Source organism: Eurytemora carolleeae, unplaced genomic scaffold (genome assembly GCF_000591075.1).
Source record: "Eurytemora carolleeae unplaced genomic scaffold, Eaff_2.0 scaffold369, whole genome shotgun sequence".
NCBI classification, from domain to species: domain Eukaryota; kingdom Metazoa; phylum Arthropoda; class Copepoda; order Calanoida; family Temoridae; genus Eurytemora; species Eurytemora carolleeae.
In genome coordinates this window covers 61,343-83,549 of record NW_019396298.1, presented here as the reverse complement: position 1 = coordinate 83,549, position 22,207 = coordinate 61,343, and the positions used below count along the sequence as shown (strand labels likewise).

At 31.1% G+C, this 22,207-nt stretch overlaps 2 protein-coding genes across 2 annotated transcripts in view; both read left to right on the top strand.

The window, feature by feature from the left end:
• LOC111700448 (uncharacterized) overlaps positions 1-14,910 on the top strand; it is a 32,847-nt gene extending 17,937 nt beyond the window's left edge. The window contains exons 20-34 of the mRNA XM_023471352.1: positions 755-833; positions 2,859-2,932; positions 3,441-3,533; positions 3,782-3,839; positions 4,484-4,543; positions 5,038-5,127; positions 5,513-5,560; positions 6,161-6,219; positions 7,400-7,487; positions 9,520-9,588; positions 11,102-11,176; positions 12,570-12,642; positions 13,110-13,176; positions 13,320-13,388; positions 14,816-14,910. Coding sequence (XP_023327120.1) covers positions 755-833; positions 2,859-2,932; positions 3,441-3,533; positions 3,782-3,839; positions 4,484-4,543; positions 5,038-5,127; positions 5,513-5,560; positions 6,161-6,219; positions 7,400-7,487; positions 9,520-9,588; positions 11,102-11,176; positions 12,570-12,642; positions 13,110-13,176; positions 13,320-13,388; positions 14,816-14,878 — 1,065 coding nt within the window. The 3' untranslated portion in view covers positions 14,879-14,910. The remainder of the gene's footprint in view (positions 1-754; positions 834-2,858; positions 2,933-3,440; positions 3,534-3,781; positions 3,840-4,483; positions 4,544-5,037; positions 5,128-5,512; positions 5,561-6,160; positions 6,220-7,399; positions 7,488-9,519; positions 9,589-11,101; positions 11,177-12,569; positions 12,643-13,109; positions 13,177-13,319; positions 13,389-14,815) is intronic.
• LOC111700449 (uncharacterized) overlaps positions 1-19,875 on the top strand; it is a 47,995-nt gene extending 28,120 nt beyond the window's left edge. The window contains exons 5-10 of the mRNA XM_023471353.1: positions 15,985-16,090; positions 16,427-16,486; positions 16,783-16,861; positions 17,600-17,697; positions 18,650-18,757; positions 19,336-19,875. Of these exons, the coding sequence (XP_023327121.1) occupies positions 15,985-16,090; positions 16,427-16,486; positions 16,783-16,861; positions 17,600-17,697; positions 18,650-18,757; positions 19,336-19,406 (522 nt within the window). The 3' untranslated portion in view covers positions 19,407-19,875. The remainder of the gene's footprint in view (positions 1-15,984; positions 16,091-16,426; positions 16,487-16,782; positions 16,862-17,599; positions 17,698-18,649; positions 18,758-19,335) is intronic.
• Positions 19,876-22,207: the final 2,332 nt, after the last annotated feature.

Sequence of the window (22,207 nt, the reverse complement as noted above, 5' to 3'; positions counted from 1 at the left end):
ATTCGAAAAATCTTTGTCTTTGTATTACAAAACTAAATCTGAAGTTGGTGGAATTCAGAGGTACAAGAAGCATTTTTTGAGTTAGAAAATATTTAAAATTTAGATTGTTTGAAATGGTTAATAAGGAACATAGTTTGAATTTTTCGATTGTTCTGAAATATGATTCCTAATTTGCTACTATTATTTTTACTACTGTTTAAAGTATTTGACAGTTTAAAATTAATAGTTTTACTTTTACTTTCATTTATTCAGGGTGGCCAAAATGTACGGATTGTACGGATTTTTAGCCTGGAAAATACACTGTTTTTTTAATTTTCACTCATTTCAGCAAATTTTTCATGAAAATATGTATCCTGTATCCTGTATCCAGTATCCTGTATCCGGTATCCGGTATCCTGTATCCAGTATCCTGGTTCCAGTATCCTGGTTCCTGTATCCAGTATCCAGTATCCTGTATCCAGTATCCAGAATCCTGGATCCTGGATCCAGTATCCATTTATAATAATGTATTAAAATTGTTTTGAAATGGTCAACACTCACAGGGGAAATGAACTGTCGCAGGTGTTGCAAGGTCATGACACCAGATATCTGGATGTTCATATTATTGTTGATTCTATCAAGGAAGCGAAAATGTATTAGATCAAACAAACCCTAGTCAAGATTCAGAGCGTGATCCTCGTAGCGTAGTTTAAAACAAAATTTTAATTAACAGTCATACTACATCACTACAAAACCTAAAGTTATCTCTATTCAGGACGCCGATCTGTTAGCTCCGGGAGAGGTCGCAACAAAGAACAACAGCCAAAATGAATACAGACTTCTCCTTGAAATAGGTAACCTGTCCTTGTTCGAATTCTTACAGTTGTCAATTTGTCACTTTCAGTTTGGAGACGAAAATCTTGAAAATAGATAAGTTTAAACTTCAAAAGGAAAAACTCTGGGTCTGAGATAAAGTCTAAATTTATAGGACAGGTTCAAGTAAGAGAGAAATGAAGGATGGATAGGACAGGTTCAAGTTAGACAGCAGAGAAGAATGGATAATACAGGTTCAGGTCAGAGAGAAGAAAAGGATGTATAGGACAGTTTGAGGTTAGATAGAAGAGAGAGATATATTGGACAGGTTCAGTTAAAGTAGAAGAGAAGGATGTACAGAACAGATTCAGGCAAGTTAGAAGAGAACTAAGTATAGGACAGGTGTTCATGTTCGAGGAAAGAGAAGGAAGGATAGAACAGGTTCAGTTTGGGGAGAAGAGAAGGATGGATATGGAAGGTTTAGGTAATGGACAAGAGAAGAAAGTATTGGACAGGTTGAGATTAGAGAGAAGAAGTGGTTGTATAGGACAGGTTCAGGTCAAAGAGAGGAGAAGGATGAATAGGACAGGTCCATGCTTGAGAGAAGAGAGAAATGTATTTGACAGGTTCAGTTTATGGAGAAGAGAATGATGTATTTACAGGTTCAGGTAAGAGAGAAGAGAAGAATGTATAGGACAGGTTTTCATGAAAAAGGGAAAAGAAGGATGGATAGAACAGGTTTATGTCAAAGAGAAGAGAAGGATGGACATGGCAGGTTCAGATTAGTGAGAAGAGAAGAATGTATAGGACAGGTTGAGATTAAAGAGAAGAAGTGGGTTTATAGGACAGGTTCAGGTCAAAGAGAAGAGAAGGATGATTAGGACAGGTTTATGCTAGAGAGAAGAGAGAAATGTGCTGGTCACCACGAACTAATTTTGATATAAGCTAGCAGGGGGAATTGAGAGGCTACGCTCAAAGTCTCTGCCAGATCCCTTGAAAACTCAACAGCCGGCAACAAATATAGTAACGGGAAGTCGCGGGTTGCAGAAATCTTGATTTTCAATACGTGCTTGCCGGCCGGACACCTCCGGTGGCTGGGTGCAATTTCACGTACAGGTTCAGTTTATGAAGAAGAGAAGGATGGATATGGTAGGTTCAGGTTAGTGAGAAGAGAAGAATGTATTGGACAGGTTGAGATTAGAGAGAAGAAAAGGTTGGACGCATCCCAAGCTGTTTGATATGATATGATATGTATAGAAGAGGTCCAGTTTATGGAGAATAGAAGGATGAATAGAACAGGTTCATGTTAGAGAGGAGAGAGAAATGTATTTGACAGGTCCAGTTTATGGAGAAGAGAAGGATGTATTTACAGGTTCAGGTAAGAGAGAAGAGAAGGATGGATAGAACAGGTTCAGTTTATTGAGAAGAGAGGAATGTATTGGACAGGTTGAGGTTAGAGAGAAGAAAATGTTGTATAGGACAGGTTCGGGTGAAAGAGAAGAGAAGGATGAATAGGACAGGTACATTTTGAGTGTAAAATTAAATGATCACATAATAATTGGTTTCTTTTCTAGCTGTCAAAATGATCTTTAAGACTGCTATGCAATAATGCTGCAGGGTATAAACAATATAAATCGAAAATCACTCTATTGTTAGTATATTCTTATAATCACTAAGATGCGAAGACATACAGCTACAGGACGTTTTTCATCGTAATCATAGTTCTAGCTGGATGTATTTTTATTTTCAATTTTTTGTTCTATATTTTTGGAATGGCATAAATCATAATTTTGTATTAGTTTCGGTGGTTTTTAGCACTTAATAAATTGTTAATTTAATGTAGGAATGTATTTTGTAATTCTAAACTTTACTGCACGGTCAAATGCTAGATGTCAATGTGATTCTATTATTACATATGTTGTTTTTTGATATTAACCAACAAAACCTTACAGAAAACACAAACTTTATTAAAAACACATTTACGATGAAGTTTTGTTCAGGTCATGATTTGAAAAAAAGTGATGGTTAAATGTTGAAGTGTATTAATAATGAAAAAAAAATTTCAGTTTATAAGGAGTACGAAGAGTTCCTCAACAAACAGTTCAAGGAGGCCAGAGCATTCTCTCTTACCTTGGACAAGGTATATAGTATTATGAAACAGAGAAAATTAATTTTTCTTGACGTATTACAATTTTAAGACTAAGCTTATGGGTGTTTCTCGCACCCCTTATATATTAATTATATTATTTAAATTATAGATTCAAACAATTGATGTTCAAATTGCATTTTTTTCCTTATAAATGTAAATTTATAAATTTTAAATTTGCACATTTCAAATATCTTAAACATTTGCTCTGTGATAAGTTTTTGCCCCCAAACATGGTTTTTACATGCAAACTTTTGAAGCGTTTTCTGTTTTGGGGGGGAGGTGTTTAATATTGGTTGCACATTATGGTCCCCTGAAAAGTTAAATAATCAGATTCCTGCTTTTTCAATTATGAAGTGTTCTAGCCATTTTCAAGCATTTCTGTAACTTGTCATCATCATGCAATTTTTTTTTTTTGGTAATAAACAATTGAAATTAAATAAGTTTGAAATAAATGAGCCCTTGAGGATCACTTAAATTTACATCGTTAGTTCTTTTATAGGTAACCGTGTCCGGGGACCCGTACACTGTCATCATCGTGTTCTACTTTTCAGAAAATGGAACAATAATCCGACGCCTTGTCGACGTCAAGAAGGTTATTAACAATTATAATTCTTATTATTTTTTTATGTGTTTGTTTAAACTTGAGAGGCCATGTTGAATAAACTTTGTTTTAACCAAATTTTTTTATTCGAAACTATAGTTGTAAAATGAGAATTCTGAAAGATTTTTGTCCAAAAACTGCTTGCAGAATTTTTTTATTGATATATTTGTTTCGTTCGGTGTAAATTAAGTTATGAATATTTGAATGCAAATATTTGAACATCATTTTAATATATTCAGATGACTGAGGATGATTATGATGGTATGGGTGCAGCAGAGATGGTATGCGACTCCCTAGGTATCTAAGTTTACCACTGTAATATTGTAAAAAACCACAAAAAATGTAAGTTTCAATTTAATGGGGGTAAACCGTAAAAACTGTTAATTCAACGATTATAAATATACCAATCTAAAAGATTGCATATAACCTTTATGTTTGATGCTTAAATCACTTAATAGTCTCTTTTATCGATCTGATTTCCATTTCATCTGAAACTAATTGTATTTGACATTGAATAACGCCAGTAAATACCCACTATATCAAATGCTTTTCGTAAATTTATTTGGCAAACATTTTCCATTTTGGTGGTTGAAAGACCGTTATTCAACAAGGAGTTGAAAATCTTTTCTTCAGATTTAAGGTCTGGTACAAGAAAATATTCACTTCACAACATCCCCATTGCTGGCTTATTTAGTATTTTGATCTGTATTTTAAAGATGGGTTGATATGTTTTTGTCATTATATATTCCATCAATTAGTCTTATAGGATCCTGTTTTTTAATATTTATTTGATTTTTAGCCATCTTTTAGCTGATTTTGTTGGTTATTTTGTAGTTTTACCATGTTGTGTGTTTATCTTATGATCACTCTTTATGTCAAATTCTCGTCAAATTCTTACAGAACCATAAACTGAAATGCTGAATTTCAATATTTCATTTCAGTAACTCATCTCAACATATCTGAGATTGACATTGGTGATAGACTAAAGCACCTTACAGCAGGTATTATTTAAGTTCTTGTTTTTGCTGTTTGTTTAAATTTAATTTTGTAGTCAAAAGTAAAAATTTTAAAAATTTATTTATTGTAAAAGGATTTTGATTCATGGAAAAAAAATTTAAAATATTTTTAAAGGTTTTTAAAAATCAAATAGATGATTATTTGTCAAAGTGATGAATCAGATATGCCAGTTTATTTAAAGTTTATATGACCTAACTATATTATCATTTACAAGTCTTAAGAACTCCCTCCAATGAGAGTCATTGTTCATGTGATACAGACAGAGACACATGACCATTATACTATTTCTATACGAAATTGTATATATAAATTTGACACCGTTTTAATTTTTAAAACGGTTATATATCAACTTCTTGAGACAGGAACATCAGATATAACTTTCATGGGTCGTCACCAAGAGCTAAAGTGACTAGCTTTGAGCCTAAGCTATACCCCTTTAATTTTTCCTTTGCAGTCTCTTTAATGATATGTTTATTAGACGGAGCCTACATGTCGGCTGGTCTGAGGCGTGCAAGTGCTGGACGTGGATCTGGACTAAACTTAGCTAGACGTATTCAATCTCGAATAGGTATCATATCTAATCTGAACTCCATGTAATGAAATCCGTAGTAAATCCACTAGATGATTTTTCATAATTTTAAGGTCAGAAGAAAATTTATCAATAATGTTAACTTCATAGTGTTTAAAATGCTATTATTACACAATTATTATATATTGTTTCATCTCCTATGAATTTCCATTATCATATTATTGAAACTTTATTGAATCAAAGCAAATGAACGAATAGTCTAGCAATGATAAGACAATATACATACAGATTCTTTAACAAATATTTCACAATCTAGAATATTTCTTATATCTATATTTAGCTTTTCCAATTTTAACTATTTATTTAATTTATGTTTTCATTTGACTTAAATTTTCATTTATAATTAAGATTGCCATGTTTTAAGGTGTAAAGATAACCGAGAGATGGGACCCATCTCACCAAATTGAGCTAGGTAATACTAAACATGTTATTGTAAATAAGGCCTTATTTACATTCTTGGCACATGATAAGAGTACGCTAATTCAGATTAAATTAGCCAGTATATGCAAGAGTCACTATAATTTATAAAATATTTGTTGTCAAAAATTTGTCTTTGATATTCCTAAAATATAATACATAAATTTTTATTACAATTGTCTTGTTTTGAATCAAGCATTCTTTTGTGCTGCAGGGCCATGGCTAGGAATATTTAGTAGGGTGGAATTAAGGTTAAAAACGAAACAGTATGTGCTGAAACTGACAGTATTTTATATATATTCTTAAATTTGTCTCAATATTGTCAGTTTATGCCGTGAAAAAACTTATTGATATCATTTAATTATGAAAGAAGGGAAAATTGAAAATATTAAGTCTTAAAAAAATGAAAAAAAATTAATTTTATCATTTAATTTTTTATTCTATTTGTTTTATTTTTTATCCCAGAGAATGTTCTGAGGCCCCCGTCCACCAGATACAGATCTGAAAATGTTTACTTGTTGATTAAAATCGCAACTTGTTGAATAAAATCGTAACTTGTTGGTTAAAATCGCAACTTGTTGGTTTCTTATCATAGGTTTGAAGCCAGCATTGAGAGGGACATCACTGCATGATTTAAAAACCCGAGTGATGCAGGTATGTCAAATTTTCTTATTTAATAACCTGTTCATTTTAGGATACAGCAGTAAATTCTTCTTAGTTACAAATGATAAAAATCAGTTTGGTTTTTCATTTCTTTTCTCATCAGAAAAGCCTTTATTTTATCCTCTTCATTCTAAAGTTATTGAGTCTTTGGCACAAACTCAGACTTTCTTATACCTATATCTTTAAAACCCAATGTCATAGACCTTAGATATTTCAAACTATGAATTATGTTATATCAAATAGATATAGGGATTAGAAAATTTTTAGTTGTGGCAAATACTCAATTTCTTTAAAAGTGTCATGGTTACTTCCAGATAATGCATTATTATAAATCACATAGCTGATAAATATAAGGAAAACAGGATATAATTTGCACGTTAGTAATATTCTATGTATAATTCTGTAAAGATAAAAGCAGCACTTGAATGTGTATTAAACTCATCCCAGACCTTGGATTTCCGACTTACAAGGAGATGGATTTATCACAGAATTTAAATATAATCTTGAGCCTGCTCCTGATATGTATCTCCTCACCCCTGGAACCGATCTGAATGGGGGTCAGGTTAACTTTGCGAGAGGTTATAACAGAGATGATATCTGAATATTTTTCCGTTTTACAGTAAATTGCTGCAAAAATGTTTGGCTCAAGAGGAAAAGTAAGCTCAAATATATTTACTGCATCCTGAGAAATAATAACAATATCAGGACGGAGAAAGGTCCATAGGAGGTCGGGGGGTGGGGGGTGGGGGGATGGTACCTGCTCTAAAGATACATTAAACAAGACCACTTAAGCTTATCACTATTTTCCTCTGTGGAATTGTAGACCGGAGAAAAAAATGGTCCTGTTTTGTAAAGGACTTAATATGATTGAACCACAGGGTTTCATTTTCAGATGACAAAATCTCCGTGACCTTGACCATGACCTTTGCATGTGGTGGATTAATATCAGGAGAGGGGAGGGGAGTTTAAAAAACTGTTGCTCACCATCACATGTAATATATTCTCAAAACAAAACCACCGAAATCAATGATTGTTAACATTGTCATTAAAACGTTTCATATGTCTAAAATGAATCCTACAAAATTAGTCCACAATAGTACATTGTCTGTTCAACTACCATGCATTTAACGAATTATGAAATTGTCTCTTAATGGGTTTATATATTATGCAGGGATATTCCAAGTATCAAACGGGCAAGTGCAAGGTTAGATTTGAGAACTGGGCTTACCAAAACGGGTTCTATATTCGTAAATATACAGGTAAAATTAGACATATTGTGCAGGGTTGGAAAAAAAATTGTGTTAAAAAAACCCATAATGAGTTTTATTTGGTTTTAATTTGTTTTTAATTGGGTTATTTTGATTTTTTTCAGTTTTTTAATTTGACAAGTCATTTTGTTAAGATCATTGGTTTAACCCTATCTCTGCTGGGGTACTTGAAAACCAGGAAATGCTGGGGGGGGGGTCAATTTGACCCCCCTCCCTCTAAATCCCATGTTTGATGTCCAAATATGACAAATGATACATCATTGGAAAGCTCTTGTGCTCTACTTTTAAAATCTGCAAAAAAAATTGCAAATTTGCAAAAATTGAAAAATTTATCGCAAAATCCAGTTATACAGTAAAAATGTTTGCAAAAAAAATGTTGTTCAAAAAAATGAAAATTATACATTTTTGAAAAGCCCTTGACCATGCCATTTTTAATATGCAAATGATTTTGCAAAATTGGAAATAACCTGATTTTTAATCAAGAAAAACTAAAAATGTGCAAATTTTCTTTTAACAGGTGGTTTGCAAAAAATTTGCAATTTTTTTTCGCAAAACTTGTGCAATTTGTTTCCTTATGTCAAAGGCTTTCCAAAAAGCTAAATTTTATCAAAATCCGACAAGTGTAAGTGGGTCAAAACCCACTTACCGGAAAAAGCAGTCATTCAGGCAGTGACGTATTAAAGCCTGTTTTTTTGTCTAAAGGGAGGGATTTGGGTATGTAGGAAAAGTCAGAAAATTTCAACAGCCTCAGACCAATACTTTTTGAGTTATGTAAAAAAAACTACAAGGGGGGGGACAAATCGCCCCCCCCCCCCAGGAATAGGGTTAAGTGTTTAAGAAATAAAAAACTTTGTCCGTTTTAGTCGTTAAAGCGCCTAAAAATCATGACAGTTAGTAGTAGACCTTAATTAGAGTAGAGTTTATCATTATTAGAGTGAAAGAAAATGCAACAATTAGAAAAATTCTTAGCGATAAACCAACAGAACCCAAAAAAGCCCATTTACAAGTGTTTTTTTAAAGCTTTTTTTAGTGTTTTTTTTGCTGGTTTTTTATGTCAACCCCAATCTCATGTTAAAGGAGATTTATCTTAAAATACCCATAAATTTTCTATGTCTGAAATTGAATTCATTTCAAGGTTTCAAAAAAATTGTATTTTAAAGGAAAATTTTATGTTATAAGAACTTATTTTATTTCATATTTATTTTTCATTTTGTTATATGTTAATGTTTTATATCATAATTAATCTCTCATCCCAGGGGTGTCTATTTCCCTAAAGGGGAGGGTATCTTTGACCAATTTGGTTACATTCTGGACTCCTGTCTTCATTTTTTGAGGAATCTGATGAAAATATGATAAAATAGAGGGAAAATAGGGGGAAAGGGATCTGAAAAACCTTTGACTTCGTTCTGATGTTAGTAATAAGATTCTTTACTAACAAGCAGGTTTTTAAAACACCTAGCTGGTATTTGACTCAGATTTTTTGGTGAAAAAGCTTTAAAAGCATAGGAAAAGTGGAAAAAATATTTTTTTCCACTTTTATTTTTTATTTTACTGAAACACAAATGATGCCCATATGCAAAATATCATTCAGATTCTTAGAAAAATGAATTCATGAATCTGGAAATATTAACAAAGTGGGAAAATAGTGGGAAAATGGATCTGAAAACCTTAAACTTCGTTCTGATGTTAGTAATGAGATTCTTGACTAACAAGCAAGTGTTAAAAACACCTAGATGGTATTTGACTCAGACTTTTGGTGAAAAAGCTTAAAAAACACTGCAAAATTGGGAAAAAGGGAAAAAATATTTTTTTCCACTTATTTTTTATTTTACTTAAAAGAAACACAAATGTTGCCCATATGCAAAATATTATTCAGATTCTTAGAAAAATGAAATTATGAATCCAGAAAATCTGAAAATATTATCTAAGTGGGAAATATGATAAAATAACAGAGGGGGAAAATGGATCTGAAAAACCTTAAACTTCTTTCTGATGGTAGTAATGAGATTCTTGACTATATTAGGAGAGCAAGTTACAAGGTTTGTAGCTGCCCTGGAGAGATCAATTGACGTTTTTCTTCATAACTTGCCAGGTATGGTGTTGTGTTAGAACAAGATCTCAATTGACTACCACCTGAAATTGCAGTAAGAACGTGAAGTAACAGTAAAAAGTAAAATGTGTCGTTTGATATCAAAGCTGGGAACTTTAGAATGGTGGATATCAGGATTAATGCTTAATCCTCTCTTTTTGCTAATCTTGATAATAACATAATCTCGAGATTATGTTAGTGTTGAGATTAAATATGTAGATCAACAAATTTTACTCTAGGAACGCCAGATTTGTTAGTTATCTTGGCTGGAAGAATGGCCTTAAGTTAATTTCTAACCCTTTTTTTGTTAATACATTAGTTAAAATTGGCTAAAAACGAATCTCAAACCTATTATTAAATATTTTTCTTCATCAATTAATTTACAAAATGGCCGACAGGCGACAACAAATTCTTTATTTGTTAAAAGTTGCGGATTTCTCTCATGGGATTGAATTTATTTTCAAGGCTTTCATTGGTGAATACAATTTACGACCTATATTCCTGTTTTCTCATTGGAGAAAACAACGTACAGATATCCAAATAGAGAGAAAAAGAGTGGATTAAGGACTAAAAAAGTTTCCACAGTGGATATTCGGATTTAGTAGTCGTGATTAAAGGTTATCCATTCTTAAGTTCCCAGCTCAGGTACCTTATGGAAGGAAATTTGTTTATACACTATGAAGACTTGATTTTATCTCACAGAAAATATCTGTTTTTATTAGTTTAGGCTTAAAAAACTTGCACATTCTTAAAAATATTAAATGACATTTTTTTCGGCAAAATTCTTTATCTACATGTTACCCACACCTTCAGACTTCAGAGACGATTGTTTAATCAGTATTGTTGAATTTATGGTTCCTTGTAGGCTAATACTTGGTTATATCTGTGTATCAATTTGTAAACCATGAAGATATACTTAATTGGATGGAAAAAAGAACAAAAATCAAGCTTACAATCAGTGCTTAGGATCCATTTAATTTTGATGTGGATCTGGGTCATGTATCTGCACTAGAAAAAAATTGATCTTGATCCAAATCAGGATCCCGGTTATTTCTTTAAAATTTACTGATTTTTTTAACAAAGCAAAATTTTAAAAGTTTTAGTCTTATTATTTTCGCTTATTTTTATGTTAAAACTTTATGAACTATTCAGAAATCAGGAAACTTTTATAATCTCTCTTTTTGCAATACTTCATATTTTGGTTTTGAGAGTAAACAATTTTTTGTTGCAGTTTCTGGTTGATATTTTGCCCCTTTCGTTCGGATCCATGGATTCGTTTATTTTTGCTGATCCGAATCCAGGAAGCAAAAATCTTAGGTATCGAATTTATCCTGATCCTAAGCACTGCTTAAAATCGTAATATTTTTTGAGATGTTTGTCGTATTTAACAGTTATTTACATTAACTGTCAGTGACCTTCTTTAGGTCTGATCTGTAAATAATATTAGTTACTAATTCTGTTTTTATCGGATACAAACAGACGAGCATGACGCAAAATAAATTGATATTTATTTCAGCATTGATTGCGTATGAGAATTCTATTGGTTTAGACGATAACCAATTAACCACCGCAGAACTATTGTCTGTAATAGGTATAATCATCAAAAATATTGACAAAAGTTTTTATATAGTTAAAGGTGTAATTTTAATTTACTTAGAAATTATTATGTCAATTACTTCCACCTTGACGAATCTGAATATCTTAATTTTTTGAATTGCTTTGGCTTTCACAAACATGTCTTGCACACAATAAGCCTCATTAGCACTTGTCCAATAACTACTCGCCTCTTGAACATTTTGCCTTAATAGCACTAGAGGGAAAGTTTGCCCTCTGATGTTTAGCCACAATCAAGTTCACTTAGCAACCTATGAAAATTGGGAATGTCTGCCAAGCCCAAATGCTAAGGTAATAATAGGCAATGTGTAGGAATGTCCCTACATGTAAATTTCCATCACCCATGTTATACGTTCCCGACGGGACTGCCCTTCAGACTTCACTTACGTAAATTTGAGGCGAATTGGTCCAGGGGTTCCAGAGTTATGATTGGAGAAAGAAGTTTACATATATAGATGTAGTACATCACATTTCTATTCTTCTGTACCAGACAATGGACATACACCAATCGGTATGATAAATCAAATAATTTAAAATTTTGTCCCATTTAAAGTACACATTTTAAAAACAATATTTTACATCTTAATTTTTAAAATTAAGAATGACATTGGGTCTTTTGTTCAGATTAGAAGGTCACCAAGACAAAGTATTGTTTGTGCAAGTTTTTGCAAGGCTTAATGTTTTTTTTTACAAGATATCTTTAGTTAAAAGTCCAAAAGTATGTCATACGAGTAATGAGTATTTAAAACAAAACAGTCTGTTAAATCTAAAGAAGGTACACGAAACAGTGATACATTTAAACTAAGCCTTGTTTCATTCTTGATTTAGTATACTTAGTAAAAGTCACTTTGAGTTTGCAGCGCAAATATCAATATTGGGACCTATCTTATAGCCTGATTGGATTTTATTTCATTCGATTTCATTTCATTTGACTCTGTGACGATATATTCATATACGTTTTATATTTTTTTAAAGAAATTTTTTTTTGCTAGTGCCCTAAGAACTTATTAAATAACTAGCTTGGGAACCCAGCGCTGCCCAGGTTACTTTCAGATACTCATACTGTTAACCCACACTTGAACTATTTTACCGGGAAACCAACTTTTCCCTATTTAAGTCGACCGAATCATCTTAGAATCTTAAATCCAAGCTTAGAACATTTCCGTGTGACTCTCGAGTTCCACTATCAAACTTTTAGGCAAATCGGTCCAGGGGTTCCTGAGTTATGATAGGACATACAACAATCACTAATAAGACAGACAAACAGAGAATAGAGATTATAACTTGTGTATGGATTTAGTGCAGTGTGCACAACGATGTGACCAAACTTTGAATATGTTAATTTATATATAAGCGCAAATAACTTTTAGGGTTGAACCAGATCATCCAAATACTGAGAGAAGGGTCGATTTCTGCCCAGTCTAGCACGAGCTACCCTGTCAGGTAATAGTTATTGTAACTGTATCATATATGCTCAATTCCACAACAGTAAACATATCTACACAGGGCTTAGGAGTTCTAAATAAAATTTTAAGACCCCTATATTGTCAAAGAATAAATGTCATTTTACAACGCACTTATTTAACAGTTGGGTGCTTGTTCCAGCAAGCGTTGACTTTCAATAAAAATTTGACTAGTTACGTCATAAATTGTTGATTTATTCTTATTACTTTATGGTCAACGGCCGGTGTTTTTTAATGGAAAAGTAATTAGTAATGGTCGAGAGACCTTATCTTTTATGATTTTATGCTGAAACATGATCAGTCACTGACACTTTATCAGCATATACAAACAAATTTTTTATTATTTAAGTTAAAACTGCTTAATTCAGTCCTTAGAATTTAGATCACTTATATAATCACTCACCTGGAGTAAATAACAAGATAATAACAAAATCTTCATATTTTCAGTTCCCTGGATATGTTGGCCGCCTTGAAGACTAAACTTGAAGTCTGGAGTCAAGCTTTTGAGTTTGAGGTAAATAAATAAACCTGATATTAGCTTTTTAAAAGAAAATGAAATTTTGATGTTCAAGATGACAATGAAACAATTTAATGAAATTAAATTTTATTTTTATACCTTTTTTAATAATTGTTAAAATATTCTTTATTTGTTGACAGGGTCAGTCACTGAAATATTCTGTTGAAATTTTAGAAAAGAAAACTTTCTCTCCAGAATTCTCACTACAGGTATTTTCAGTAAAATGGAAAAAATTGGAAGATTTAAAGGGTGTGAGCAGCAGTTGTGGTAGAACTGAGTTCTGAGTATTGTAAAAATCTGTTTAGGATTCATTTGAGACATGCAAAACGTTTCTAAAACGTATATTTACTGAGTTTGAACGCAAAATCGACGTTTAAAATCATGAATTTGGGTGGGTACATTTTCAAAATAGTGGTTTTTTAAATTATTAAATAACGACGACAAACAATAAAGTAAAAATTATTTAATAAAGTCATTAGATGTTGAGGAACATATTCTTTAAAAGAAATTTGTCAATAAATCAATGTTAAAATCAATTATTTAGTTTGAATCATTTAAATAAATTATTTATTTTCTATGAATTTATTTTCAGATATTTACAAATTCTTGAATTGTCGTCTTTTGAATAAAAATTCTAGATAATCGGAAGAAAATCTTTGTGATTTTTGAAACTAACAATTGAATTAAATTACTTATTTTTTGATAAGAGTTAATTTTTTTCTGCACCTGTTCCTAAACACTTATTAGTTTACTGTATAATTTGATCAAAAAAAATTGTTATTAATTATTTTTAAAAACAGATAGTGAAAACGTTCTCACCCAAATTAATGAATTTGAATGTCGGCTTTGCGCTGAAACTCAGTTAATAATCGTTGAAAAAACGTTTCATATTTATCAAACGAATCCTAAAACAGTTTCAACAATACTACATATTCAGTGCAACAACCATACATTTAAAGTTCGTTGGGCACCACTTCATGTTTTTAAGTAAATCTTAAATTAGTAGTGCAAGCAAAAAATATTTCTGCTTAAAAATATGTCGATATGGGTACCAAAAAATCGGTTTTGAAAAACGAAATTCAAAATGTTAAAAAAGGTTAAAATGTAATAAGTTTTAGAGAAAAAACTGACTTTTTAGAGGAAACTTGACAGAGTCCTCCAATAATAATAGATTTTTGGCCCTTCTTCCACCAATTTTCACAATTTTAACTAACCAACAACTGGGCAGTAATCAGTGGTTTGTGACACCCATATTGACATGTTTTGAAAACTTGGAAAGATCGACCTCCCTTAGTGATTGGTGATTTTTAAAAGTGCTTGCTCTGACACATTTTTATTTTAAAATCTAAAAAATCTTAGTGTTTTTTGGTATTGTATCTTAGTGTATTTTTGGTGATTGTATATATTTCCTTATCCTATCGCAACAAATTTTAGAATTCTGTTGTAGTACTGAGTATCTTATTAAGTTAAAAAAAAAATTAGATGATCGTTTTCTACAATTGGATTTGTCTTATCTTAAACCAGAAACTGTCTTGATTGATGATAGTAAGCTAATAGACTAGTTACTGCATAAAGATGAAACATCCTCAAAACCAATACTTGTGTGTAAAATCTGTGAAATTTTTATATTTTATAGGGGGCCAAGCAGCAAGCTGGAGCAAAGTGGAAGGCAGCGAAATCAGATCAGGAGACCAGGTAATGTTTTAAATAATAAAAGAAATAATGAGGAAAGTTTTTCTTTCTTCTTAATTCTTCATGCAAGTATTAGCAGAAAAGCAAGTGAAAATTATATTCCTTTACCTTTTGTTAAAAAAAATCAGTAAATTTTCACGACCTCAATCCAGATCCATTTTTCTCCGGATGGATCCCGGATCCAGATCCATTTTTTCTCAGGGTTGATCCAGGATCTAGATTCACATAAAGTTAAATGGATCATAAATTCTCTTTTTTTCGTTAAATGCAACTCTTTTAAATTTAGATGAATTAAAATAAGATTTTTTTTCTCTCACAAGAATTGACAATAAAGGTGGGTGACTATTATTTTAAATATATACCCTTTTCATATCATCCACAACCTTCCTGAAATTTGTTTTTTTTTTCAATATGTGTACATATACAATCCGTTAAGGGAACATGCTATTCCAACCCAGAGTTCCCTATAACAGTTTTGCTCTAGAACCAGTGTTTCGGATCCGGATCCGGATCCGGTCGGATCTGTATCATTTGGTCGGATCCAATTAACCAAAACCATGGAATAAATAAATCAAAATGGTTCGTAAATGTATTATTTACATGACGCAAATTTTTTAAAATTATCTTTAATAATTTAATGTTTACATTTATATAACAGTAATGACGACATTTTTGTTACATTTCGGAATATGTAATAAATATAGTTTATAGTTTATAACCTTGCATAACATTTAATAGGGAAAATCCGATTCACAGAATCAAAAGTTACCTCGGATCCGGATCCCTATCAGAGTCAGGATTTGGATCCATCATCACGGATGCGGATCCGCGGATCCGGATCCGCATCAAAATGATACGGATCCTAAACACTGCAAATTTGCATGCATTAATATGATTATTTTTAGCTATTGAATTAAATTATTAAAACAAAATGTTAAATGCTTACTTCTTTGTAATAATAGAAAACAATGACTTACGATCATTTGTTAATTCTTCTGATAAAAAATAAAAAAATAAAAATTGTTCATGAACAGGATCCGGATCCGATTCCATTATTTTTTTTATGATTTTTCAAAATCAAATTTATCTTAACACTAGAAAAATTTTGATTAGGTGAAGGAAGGACTGAGGATTTTATGTTCTGATGTAAGTGAAAATCTTAACATCAGATTAGTAGATACAAGACATCTGATGGACCTCTGTAGTCTAGTTAAAGATGGTTAGTATTCTAAGTAATTAGTAAGGGAGGGAGTGATGTTAAAGTGCACAATATAATGTAAATATTGAAACTTTTGTATACACTATACAATTGTGTTTAAAAGCATATTAATTACTTCAATCTCCACCTTGCTAAGTTATACAAGGATTACTTGTATTGAAATTGATTTGTAAAAGTTTAAAAACAAATGGATTCATTCAGTTTTTATGTTTGCCATTTACTCATAAATGTGACTTTTAAGTCAAATATTTTTGCATCCCATGAAAGTAGTAAAATCATGCGTTTGTTTCTAGTCGCCAGATCCTATGTTACAGAATTGATGAGTTAATTATGCAGGAGCTGATTTCACAGAAGAGGAAGGTCGAGAGATCCTGATGAAAGTTATGGAAATCCCAGGTTGGTAATAAAAATGAATTGTTTGAAATTATATTAATGTCTTATTGATTTTGAACGGGGATTATTTTTGTTNGGGGGGGAGGGGGGCGCGGGTGTAAAGTTCAAACTTAACTCCAGCCTCAAAAGATTAAGAACGCCCATCTTCAGGTGATTATTTGTCATATCTCAAGTTGTATGCAAAATTTCAGAAAATATGTTACATGCCGTGCATCCATGGTTGACTTGACATTGAATGACCCGAACATAATAATATTTAAATAATGTTGCTTACTGAAAATGGATCCTTAAATTTTTAGGAGAAGATGAGCTTTCTTCTGAGGAAGTAGTCTCTGGGTGGCTGAAATTCAGAAAATTCTCAGGGACCTTGGAAGAGCGGTTAGTTAAAAATGTTATCCTACATCTTATCTTAAACTTATTCCCCCTGTGTCTTGAGATGTAATTTCATTTGACCCACTATTTATGAATGGAGGGTAAATTCATTGATTCGTAAAGGTACCATTCAGGCTCTTCTGTGATTAACAGTTAAGAAATATTCTTACTTTTTGTCTTACATTGTTCAATTATGATAATTATCTTCAATGTTCAATGTTCGTCTCACCTACTTAAAATTCACTTTATTGATGAAATAATTTATATTTACAATTGGAAATTATAATATTACTAACCATATAAAGAATTAATAGGTACCATTGAGAACCCAGACATTTCACTTGATAAGCAAATGTCCTTTTTAACAATGTATTTAACTGTAGTCCCTTGAAAAAAAAAATATATTCAAATGTAGTTTAATCATATGTTGAAAATACGTATTTACTAACTATCAATGATTTGATATGATTTTTTATAAATGCAAATATTTTTTTCTGAATTACAGATAATTTTTGATGAGTTGTGGTGAGGAAAAAAATTAAACATCAAAGGGCAATTTTTTCATAATTTTTTTGATAATTTTCCGCAAAGAAATAATGATTTTTCTAGTAAATATTTACTCCTGTATAAATGGATAAGTTATTTAAAAGGTGTAAAAAAAAATATTCTTATTCAAAGCAAACTTTTACATTTGTACTTGAGTAATTAATTTTACACTTATGCCAATGTAAATTAATACTTTAGATATGGACAATTTAAAAAAGAGCCCCATACTGATTTTCATCAGCTGTTTGAGTCTGTGATGTTGAGAGGGGGTTCAGAAGCATTATGTGAAACAGTAGGTAAAATGAATGGCTAACCAGTTGAACTTGTTTTTATGTACGTTAAATGGGATGACTATATTTTTTATCATAGAACAGTACTCTGATTTTAATTTTCTACATGCGAGGTCTAAAAGTATAATGATTTAAATTGAGTAGATATTTAAAGATTATTTTTAAGCGCTTTGTTGCTATTAATGATTCATGTTAACTTCACTACTTTTACATCGTTTTTAACTATATTTGCATCACATTAAAAATAATTAAAAAATAAGAAAAATTTACAACTTCATGAAAAAAATTTTCTCGTTTATATTTATCTGAACTTGCCAAATCAGAAAATAAAACCCAAATAAATGGAGAAAATTATGTTTTGATTAAGGGTGAATATTTTTTGTAAGATTAATCAAAGGTTTTTCTACAGGAGGCGGAAACGTCATGTGTGTGTGTTTGTACTAAAAGAGTGTGTGTAAGTATTAATACCAAAACCGAACGCGTGTACTGTAGGTATATTCACTATTCAGTACAAAAGAATCTCGGCATTTGTGCTTTATACAGTCTAGGAGTGTACATTTGTATATTGTTAATTGTTAATTAAAACATAAGCGTAATATATATGTATTTTATATATATTTGGATTGTGATCATGGTTAAGGGTGAACGCAATGACTTAAATCGTTGTTTTCTAGATTTTGAGTTTTTAAAACCTTAAGTTTTACTTGATTATAAGTACACTAAAAAAAATTCCTTGACTGTAGTCATGTTGTGTGTCTGAACCAAAAGAGTGTGCGTGTGTGATACCGAACTTTCTGCAAAGCAGTGCGACTGGCTTTCTCATGCTAGACCAGCGCCATTTCCCTTCCCTTTATTCCTATTCCCTGTTTTTCCAGGATTAGAGGATGATAAACCTTCCGTAAATGTTTAATATAAGTAGATGGCATTAGTTTTGATTTTTGATAAAATTTCATTTTAGGATCCCAGATGAATAATGTGATTAGAAGAAGTCGTAATCTTCAACCTGAGAATTTGAAGAAAGAACTGAAACTTCAATTTAATTTGCCGGCGGCACACTTGTTAAAAGGTGATAATTTTAATTGAATTGTCATGGTTGAAAGAGTGTTCGCGAAAAATGAAAGGTGGTATAGACTTACGGCGAAAAATGATCGTTTTTGATCGCTATTAATCCTACTTCTATCTGTTGCGTCTATAAGGAGAAAATTTTTTAAATCGATTTATACTGAAGAACATAGCTTCCATAGAAATTCATAAAGTTGCAATATAAGACTGGTATCGTCAAACATACCATTAAGATATTACATAATTACAACCTAAAGTCATCGATTATTTTTGGAAGCATTCGTATATAGTTAATACTTCATAATATTTGTTATTTGTTTAATATACAATGCACTTAAAATAACTTTTTCCCCCTCTCTGCCACGTGTAATCATTCAAAGCATCGAGGGCAGATACATCTAGCGGCCAACTATTTTGGTGTTTGAAGTGCTTTGTATGCAAGTGAATAAAAATTATTAAGAAATGTTAACTATATACGAATGTGTCTAAAAATAATCGATTCCTATAGGTTGTAATATCTAAAGAATTTGTTAGAAATAAAATGGTTTTTTTATTTTTTAATGTTTTTTTATATTTGTTAAGAATCTGGGTTTGTTCATCACATCGTAGAGAAGAGAAGAGGAAATCAAACCCATGTCTACAGGTTTATTTAATTCATTACATGATACTTAGTAAACATAGAATAAAGGAGTTGACGTTTATGATTTGGAAATTTCCATCTCAAAAACTTTTAAAAAAATGACTATAATACTGCATACTCAGTTCAACCACCATACATTGCCAGTTACTCCATTTAAGACGAGTAAATTATTTTTTGTGAAGTCATATAAGTTTCTCATTTAGGAAGCTTAAAACCTCTTTCTGTAATATCGAACTCAAATCGAAGATGACTATCAAAGATTTACATAATGTCGACTTGAAAATTATTTCCAGTTTCCAGAAAACATTCGATAAACAAAAGGATTTAAAAAGCTTTTTTCTTTTATCCAAGGCATGAAACGATTCGGCTCGTATGTTTTCTGCAAAGAAATATTTGTATTATTCCTAATTAATTTTTAAGGGATATCATCAAAATCAAAGCCTCAGAAGTATGTGATTTAAAGGAATTGTTCGCAAAAAAAATAAAGGGGTATAGGCTTACAGCGAAAAATAAGCGATTTTGATCGCTACTGATCTTACTTATAAATGTTGCGTCTATATGAAGAAAATTGTTAAAAATGACGCATACCGAAGAAGGTAGCGTCCATACAAATTCTGAAAAATTGCATCATTCAACTTGGATCGTAAAAGAATCTGTTTAATTCTAAACATATCATTCAAGATATTACAAACAATAGTAGTCGATAATTTTTCAACGCATTTGTATAAAATGAATATTGCATAATATTTTTGAATTTTTAAAAAAATAATATTTCGCTGGCTCAGGTTTTTTAACAATTCTGAAAAATATAAAAATGTCGTATCCATTATCAGAAATACTCGAAACAGAAATAAATTTTTTCAAAAGAAACTCTCAGACCATAAAAAAAAATATTATATACGAATGCGTCAAAAAATTATCGATGACAATTGTTTTTAATATCTTGAATGATATGTTTGAAATTAAATTGATTATTTTACGATCCAAGTTGAATGTTGAAACTCTGAATTTGTATGAACGCTACGTTCTTCGGTGTATGTCGTTTTTAACAATTTGCTCCTTATAGACGCAACATGAAGTAAGATTACTACCAATTAAAAGCGCTTATAATTTGCCGTAAGCCCCTTTTATTTGTCTGCGAACTCTTACTTTAGACTGATTTTAGACATCAATTTTGATCTGTATTGACAATTCTTCTAGCTTACATAATTGCTTAGATGTACACAAAAAAGCAAAAGTTATAACAAGTTTGAATTCTCAATTATTTTTAATGTATCTTAAGAAAATGTTTGAATAGGTACAAGGTTGACTTAAATATTATTATGAAAAAGTGCTCAAAAAGATGCTTCTAATATGTATATTTAATTTTTTATTTATTTTTTCCAATTTTTTTTTATAAGATTTAAAGAACTAAGAAGTTAAGAACAGATATAAGTATGCTATTAAGGNAAACATTTTAGATGTTTAAATATATATTTTTTCCAAGATAAAATGTTCATGGGTCTAACCCAATCATCATTTGAAATAATAATGTCTATATATATATAAAGTTGTAATCTCTGTAAACCCCTAGTCCGATTTGCCTCAACTTTCGGTAGCGGAACTCGGGAGACCCTCGGGAATGTTCACAGTGTGACCCTAATCAGAAGATTTCAGCTCAAGAAATATAAGATTCGTCCTCCATTGAATTGGATTGAATTGGATTGAAAAAAACCGGTATTAATAAAAAATAAAGCTTAAAATCTACAATAATCTACCTGAAGGCTGACTATTAGTCATCTGACCCAAATTACCAATCATTTTAAATGAAACCCCGCGAAAAAATAATGTAAATAAGATTAAGGTACAAGAAAGAATTTGAGAAATAATCATATAATGGACAAATTGTGACATTGTCGATTGATAAGAAAAGTAAAAAATCTGAATATATATGTAAGTTTATTGTTAAATAAATAAGAGCCATACCTCTGGCTCTAGGGGGGTGCATGTCTAAGGGGGGCACAGGGGTACCGGCCCCCCTCCACTACGCGCCTATGCTTATATGAATAATGCTTTATTTCAGTTATAGTCCCAGGAGTTAATCTGAGCACCCAGAAATGAGTCAATTAAATTGACGATCAATGTGAATGTTTAGCGATCATAATAACTTTAAATATTTTGTTTCTCAATATAATGTCAGGTTTTTAACGGGAATAGACACAAACCATTTATAAATTTTTATGATTTATTTAAACAATCCATCGCTGATAAATTACAGATGATAAACTTTAAATATTTTGATCAAAAACACCGAAATACTATAAATTCAAAATTCGGTGATGGTGATGGATCAAACCTCTGTAGAGTAAAAAGGTAGATGTTAGTTCCACATTTATTGAAAATATATTTCGGTCTGGGTTGACCCTCGTCAGTCCTAACGATATAATAACCATCAAAATCGAAAAAAAAAATATAAAAAAATGAAAAAAACCACAAGAAGATAAACAAACAAAAAAGATTATTCAAAATAAAAATTTGGGCTGTCAAGTGGACATAAGGAAAACGAACTCAGATTATGAGATGGAAAAGAGATAATTTGCAAATATTCACTTAAAAAAAAAAAAAATGTTTAAAGACAATTATTATTCCTTGAGATTGTTTCTTCACAAAGATTAAAAACAAACTGTGTAGATGTGTGAATATTAAGAACATTTTTTTAGAAAGTGAATATTTGCAAATTATCTTTTTTCCATCTCATAATCTGAGTTCTTTTCCCTTATGTCCATTTGACAGCCCAAATTTTTATTTTGAATAATCTTTTTGTTTGTTTATCTT